General features: G+C 47.8%; 1 protein-coding gene across 1 annotated transcript in view; it reads right to left on the reverse strand.

Annotated features, from left to right (window-relative positions):
* Sugp1 (SURP and G-patch domain containing 1) overlaps positions 1–7,162 on the reverse strand; it is a 30,390-nt gene extending 23,228 nt beyond the window's left edge. The window contains exons 1-2 of the mRNA XM_028856923.1: positions 6,879–7,162; positions 1,413–1,584 (exon numbers count right to left, since the gene is read on the reverse strand). Of these exons, the coding sequence (XP_028712756.1) occupies positions 1,413–1,584; positions 6,879–6,912 (206 nt within the window). The 5' untranslated portion in view covers positions 6,913–7,162. The remainder of the gene's footprint in view (positions 1–1,412; positions 1,585–6,878) is intronic.
* Positions 7,163–7,238: the final 76 nt, after the last annotated feature.

Consider the following 7,238-nt stretch of genomic DNA (forward strand, 5'->3'; position numbering starts at 1 on the left):
ACCCACTGTGCCATCTTGTTGGCACACAGGTTCTTACTAAGTTTATCAATGAAAAGGTCCCTAGTTGCTCCTGGGTTTTGACATCAAAACAATAAAGGCAACCAAACAAAAGCAAAAGTCAAAGCTTTCTGACACACCAGAGAAGTCTCTGCTGCTTAGGAGCTGAGGCCCTGGAGGATACTCAGGCCCTGTCACTGTCCTCACACGGCTCCAACACCTAAGGTGGAATCGTGTGGCATCTGCATGGGACACAAAGTTCTTCCATATACGGTTAATGATCTCAGGATGTTACGAGTACCTACTGCACCCAGATGCTGTGCAATCAACTGTCAATCTGTGTTGCTTAGTCAATAATGCTGACAAGATAAACCCAGCTGCTGGGGCTGTGTGACCCCCAAACTCAGGAGCGATGCAAGAAAACCTTGTCTCAAAAAGTGGGGACAGCTCAGGCCAGTGCTTGCCTGTGAACGTGAAGACTAGAGCTCCACCCCAGAAACATGGGAACGGCCAGGCAGGATGGTGTGTGCAAGACACGAGTATCCCTTGGGTTTGCTGACCACTATCTGGTGAGTTATACGTAGGACAGTGAGAAGCTCTTTCTCAAAAAACAATCTGGCCAGGCATGGTGGTACACGCCTTTAATCCCAACACTTAGAAGGCAGAGGCAGGTGGATCTCTGTGAGTTCAAGGACAACCTGGTCTACACAGCAAGTTCTAGTCCAGCTTGGATTACACAGTGACACCCTGTCTCCCCCCAAAAAAAAAAATTAAAAAAAAAAAAAATGCCATGTGACACCTAGGCTTATCTGAGAGAAATCCTGTATTGAAAAACAAACAAAAAAAGACAACCAAAATATAAACAACTCCTAAGGAAAGATACCCAAAGGCTGCTCCCTGGCCTCCACATGTGTGCATACATGTGCAAGCACAAACCCATACACAAATACAAACTAAAATTTAAAATACAAAAAGCACATAATATTCAGTATACACACACTGCCCTCCATTTTCTTCTTCTCCATCCCCACAGATGCACCACAGGGCCTCAAGCAGGCTAGGGGAGCACTCCTCCAATGGACTATGGTGACAGGCTAGGTGAGCACTCCTCCAATGGACTATGGTGACAATAGCAATGCAAGGCACAGAGGCCTGTAATCCAAGCACACAGGATCAAGAGGGGTTTTTGTGTTCTGAAACAAGTTCTCATACAAACCAGGTTGACCTTGAACTTAACACGTAGCCATGAATGACCCTCAATTTGGGATGTTCCTGCCTTTCCCTCCCAAGCTCTGGGTGAACAGGTATGTAGTACCACACCAGAGCCTCTCACACCAGCCCCCTTCTACTGTCACACCGTCCTGTGTCCTGTCACTCTGAGACTCTGCTGCCCTAAGGCCTCAGAATCCACTTACTCCCCAGGATGAGGGGGCTGTGGGCTGGCTGCATGACTCTGCCTGGCCTTCTGTTCCATTCTGGCTTCGATCTCTCGCTTCTTCTGAGCGATGAGCTCTTCCTGGTGGAGGATGTTCATATTCATTTTTCCAGACTTGGGCTGTGCCATCCCAAACCACCGATTAGCCTTTCCTGGGGAGGGAAAAGACGGGGATCAGAAAACACCTTCGCTCCATCAGTAAGCTTAACAGCAATGATGGACCAGACAGCTACAGATATTCAGAGGACTCAACTGGTCATTTGTTCAGTTCTTCAACAAATGCTTACAGAATGTCTGCCATGTACATAGCACTGTGCTAGGCTCTAAACAGAAGCTATGAGGATTCTGTCCAGGTGGGACTCACCTCTCACTGAGAAGGCAAGAGACACATTAACATGAAAAGTTAGCTGCAAGGTTGTTAGTAGGCTGAGGCAGAAGGCCAGTCTTACCTACACAGTAAGACGCTGCTGCAAGGCTGGGAACACAGCTCAGTTGGTGGACTGTGTTCTGAGTATGAATGCTTGGGTGCCGTTCTCACAGTGCATGAACCAGGTGTACTGGTGCACGTCTATGACCTCAGCAGAACAGAAGTTCAAGACTGGGGCTGGAACGACGGCTTAGCAGTTAAGAGTACTGGTTGCTAAACCCAGGTTTAGTTCCAGTAACCATATGGAGACTCACAAACATTTGTAACTCCAGTTCCAGGGGATCCCTCTTTTAGCCTCTGTGGACATTTTAAGCAAAAGGTTGCACATACATACAGTACACCCAGGTATTCACACAAAACACGTAATTCAAAGAAGCTCAAGGTCATCCTCTTATATACAATGACTTCTAGATCAGCCTGGTGTACTTGAGACCTTGTCTCAAGGAAAAAAAGTTGTCCTGTGATTTTTCACAATTGCACAGTGTGCAATATATGTGGTTTGTTTTTTTTTGTCGTTTGTTTGTTTTTTGTTTTTTTTTTTAACTGTGCAGCGTGGGGATGATGTGGAAAGGTTGGGCAAAGGACAACATGCAGTATTCTCAGGAACCAATTGGGAATTCTGTCAACTTCTAAGTATATCTATCCCAATTATACATTCTGGGACTGGGGAAATAACCACAGGATGAGTTCAGAGATCCACTGGACCTACCGTAAGTCAGACTTCAGTCAAAACTCAATCACCTAACCTTCATAAGCCCCTACTTTAACTGGGGGGCCACAGTATTTTTGGGGATCTCTGGGAATCAGTGTCAATTCAGAACCAGTAGACCCTGGATAATCCAAACAGACATTGGATTGTTCTGATTGTTCCCTTTCCCCCAGTGCACAGTTACCCTTGTAAAAGCTGTAGGTCCCTCTGGGGGAAGGATGGGAGAAAAACTAACTATAAACTCTTAGGTATTTTATCAAGGCCCTTCCTGAGGGAAACCTGGTTGTCCCATCATTCAAGGGGTTCTGGATCTGAAAACTATCTCAAGTCTGGAAATTGGTTCACTGGCTGAGATTCCCTCTTGCCATGATCCAGTTCTTTACTTCCACTATGTGAGTCCAGGAATCAAAACTCAGATGATCATGGTTGGTAGTGGAGGACTTTGTCCACTGAGCCATTTCCCCAGCCCAATATATTAAATTTAATTTTAAAAAAGAAAAAGGTACAGGGTGATGCTGGCACATGCCTTTAATTCCAGCACTTGGAAGGCAGGGGCAGGTGAATCTCAGTGAGTTTGAGGCCTGCTTGGTCTACAAAGTGAGTTCCAGGACAGCCAGGACTGTTTCACAGAGAAACTCTGTCTCAAAAAAAAACAAAAGAAAAAGGAAAGAAATTAATTCAAATCATGGTAAGAACTAAGCTAGAAACACAAGAGGTAACAGAACAGTGCCTATACTGGTAAGAGAGTCTAAAAATAACCAGTTCAGCTGAAAATGAACTTATCAGGAACCAGGGTCAGGAAGAACCACGTGAATGGGGATCAAGGAGAGAAGGAGCAGATGTCAAAACCAGAGACAGGAAGATGCAGTGTCCATGGGAAGACAATAAAAAAACAAAAAACAAAACCTACCAATGGGGCCAGAGGAACCACTAAGGAGTGGGCGGAGGCAAGTGTGGCAAGGGTCGTAGCTGTTATTTTTAGGGTTTTGGGAATTCATGAGGTAGTATTTAGTGAACAAGTAACAAGATCCAACAAAACTTTTCGTTTGTTTAATTTTTTATGTGTGTGCGCATGGGCATGTGTGTTCCACGGCCCCACACATGGTCAAAGGACAAAATGTGGGGTGCTAGTTCCTGTCTTCACCTTGAGACACAGGCTCTTGATGCTCATAGCTGTGCATTCCAGGCTAGGTGCCCGGCAAGATTCCAGGGCGCATCCTAGCTTTGCCTCCTATCTCCCCAGGTAACAGGAGCATTAGGATTCCCGAGGTGTTGAAAAGGCTTTTCCTGAGTTCTGGGCATTGAGCTCAGGTCCCCAGGGATTCACCCCTCAGCCCTCCGCAGGGCTTTTATTTACATTTACTTACTTAGATCTCATACGGCCCTAGCGGTGCCCCCAGAGCAATGGTTCTCAACCTGTGGGCTACGACCCCTTTGGTGGCGAAAATCCATTTACAGGGGTTGCATATCAGATATATTTTTTTTTAAAGATTTATGTATTTATTATGTATACAGTGTTCTGCCTGCATGTATGCCTGCAGGCCAGAAGAGGGCACCAGATCTTATTACAGATGGCTGTGAGTCACCATGTGGGTGCTGGGAATTAAACTCAGGTCCTCTGGAAGAGCATCTCTCCAGCCCGCATATCAGATATTTATATTATGATTCATAACAGTAGCAGAATTATACCTATGAAGTAACAACATAATAATTTTATAGTTGGGGTCACCATAACATAAACTGTATTAAAGGGTCGCAGCATGAGGAGGGTTGAGAACCACTGCTTCAAAGTGTTATGTAACAAGTGTGGGTCCCCTCAGCCAACTCCAGTTTTTGTTTTTAGTTTTAGTATGACCTTGAGGACAGGGTGATCATTCTGACATAGAGAACGTGCACAGACAGAAAGACGACCAAGACAATTACTGAGGGTTAGAGCAAAGATAAAAGTGCCGTCCAAAGTCAGGAGGCTACGGCAGGAGGAACACACTTTCTACACAAGCAGGGGCTGAGCCAGACTTTGCCTCAATAAAGTAGGGTTGTAGCTGGGTGTAGTAGCACAGCCTGTAAATCCCAGTATTTGGGATTTAAAACTCACAGAGTTCTGTGAGTTCAAGGCCAGCCACAGCTATGTAAAGAGACGCTGTCTCAAAACAAAAATAAGTAAGAGTTGTAGCCCAAGGGTTCTCAGGAAAAATTTTATTTTTTTCCTAATTAAAAAAAAATTTTTTTTTGAGTTCAAGGCCAGCCTAGGAGAGCTAGAACTACACAGAGAAATCCTGTCTCAAAAAAAAAAAAAGGCTGGGCGGCGCACGCCTTTAATCCCAGCACTCGGGAGGCAGAGCCAGGCGGATCTCTGTGAGTTCAAGGCCAGCCTGGGCTACCGAGTGAGGTCCAGGACAGGCTCCAAAGCTACACAGAGAGAAACCCTGTCTCGAAAAGGAAAAAAAAAAAAAAAAAAAAAAAAGATCTTTTTTAGATTTGTTTTATGTGTATGAATATGTACCACCTGAGTGCCTGAGGGTTATGAAGGATTATGAGCCAACTTATGGATTCCAGGAATCAGACAGGGGTCATCTGCAAGAACAAGCATTTTTTAAAAGTTCTTCAAGATGGTTTTGTGTAGCCTTGGCTGTCCTAGCACTACCTCTATAGACCAGGCTGGCCTTGAACTCATGGAGATCCACCTGCCTCTGCCTCCTGAGTGCTGAGACTAATGGCACTGTAACACCACCACCTGGCCCAACATGCACTCTTAAATGCTGAGCCATCTCACCAGCCCTTGATTCCTTCCTATAGACCAGACTGGCTTCCACTTGAAACAAGCCTCCTGCCTCTAACTCCCAGCACAGATCAAAAGCATGTGCCAAGGCCCGGCAGTGGTGGCGCACGCCTTTAATCAGCACCGGAGCAGAGCAGGCGGATCTCTGTGAGTTCAGAAAGCGCAAAGAACAGAGAAACCCTGTCTCGAAAAACAAAAAAAAAAAAAGCATGTGCCATCACGCCATTTAAAGACAGGGTCTCAGTTTATGTAGCCCTGGCTGGTCTGGAATTCAGAGGTCCACCACTGTTCCTGACTCTGCCTAATATTTTGGGACAGAAGAGTTCACAGTTGAGTTCCCCGTTTCAGCTAGACCGTTGCCACTAAGCCCCAGAAATCCATCTGTTTCCAACTCACAGTGCTGTAGTTACAGACAAACAACATCGTATCTGGATTTTGCTGGAGATGGGAAACCTGGTCCTCATGATTGAGCAGCAAACATTTTAACCACTGAGATGTCTCAACAGCCCTTCAACTCTAAATGTTAAAAGCAAGCTGACTCCCAGGCATTATCAGAGCTGGCTGCCCTAATTATCTCCATTTCATTCATGACAATCACCAAAGGGACAATCCCAGTCCACTCCAAGGCCTGTCCAACTTCTACAGGGGGAAACCTCTGCCTTCCCATAGATGGCATCTACTCATTTCAAACATCTTGAGCTCAAGAAAGGCCTTTCATGGAGTTGGAGAGATGACTCAGAGGTTAAGAGCGCTTGCTACTGTTGCAGGGGACCCAAGCTGAGGTGCCAGCGAACATCCAGTTGGCTTACTACAGCACCAGTTCCAGGGGATCCGAAATTCTCCCTGGCCTCCGTGGGAACACACACGCGTACTCACACGCACAGAAATAAACACAAACAAATAAATAAAATTTAGAGCCTTCCCTGGTCTTCCATATATTAGCAGACCCAACCCAGACCTCAGTCACCAGAACTATGCAAAATGTGCTGCCAGTTACTTGGGACACAGGAATTGTGGAAGCATATGGTGAATGGACGAATGCATCCCATCCTAGAGGCATTGGGATACCTAACCCCGTGTCAAAGTGGGGTTCGGTAGCCGTGGGAAATCGTGCTCTGGCTGCACCAGTGCAGTTCTGAAACGCAGATTTTTTTTTTTTTCCACAAAGCGGGACCCAAGCCAAAGGCAGCTGCCACCTGGAAGGGACCTGGAGAGGCAGCAAGGCAGTCCCGGGTGGCCGCTACGGGTGGCGCCGGCCTGAGGACAGTTCACTGGGGAGGCACGCGCGGGGCCCACTCGGCGCCCAGGGCTTTGGGGAAGACACGGTGTTCTCAGCCCCGGGCGGGGGCGGCCAGCAACCCGAGCCGGGGGTCTCGGGAGACGAGGGCGCTGCACACGCCGTTACTGTAGGTTGCCGAGGGGCTGAGGCAAGGAGTCCGCGTGTCGGGTCCGCGACAGAAAGGAGGGTGAAGGGGGAATGTGCAGTCGCGAGAACCCAGGAGGGCGCCGGAGGGGAGGCGGGGGCTGTTACCTGCGGCATCCCGGTTGTCCATCTTGAGACTCATCCAATCCCACAATGCTCCGGCGCCACCTGGGAGGAGGGAGACTGCGTTGGAGTGCGCTTGGTCTGATGGGAAATGTAGTCTTCCTCCGTCAATCCCGTCCAACCCCTTCCAGGACGTCAACAGTCTTCTCCACAGAAACGCCGGCGTCAGCTCACGAAGGTGTGACACTCTCAGCTGCGGCGATGCAGAGGCGCCGGCCTCTCCTCACACTCTCCCTCAGCCGCAGTCACTGCGAATAGACACTATAAGTCCCAGGATACCTTGCGCAGCGGTTCTCGCGAGAACCACCAGGAGCGCCAGGCCCCGCCCCCCGCGGTGCTTCCGCC

The sequence above is a fragment of the Peromyscus leucopus genome, chromosome 17, assembly GCF_004664715.2.
Source record: "Peromyscus leucopus breed LL Stock chromosome 17, UCI_PerLeu_2.1, whole genome shotgun sequence".
Taxonomy (NCBI): Eukaryota; Metazoa; Chordata; class Mammalia; order Rodentia; family Cricetidae; genus Peromyscus; species Peromyscus leucopus.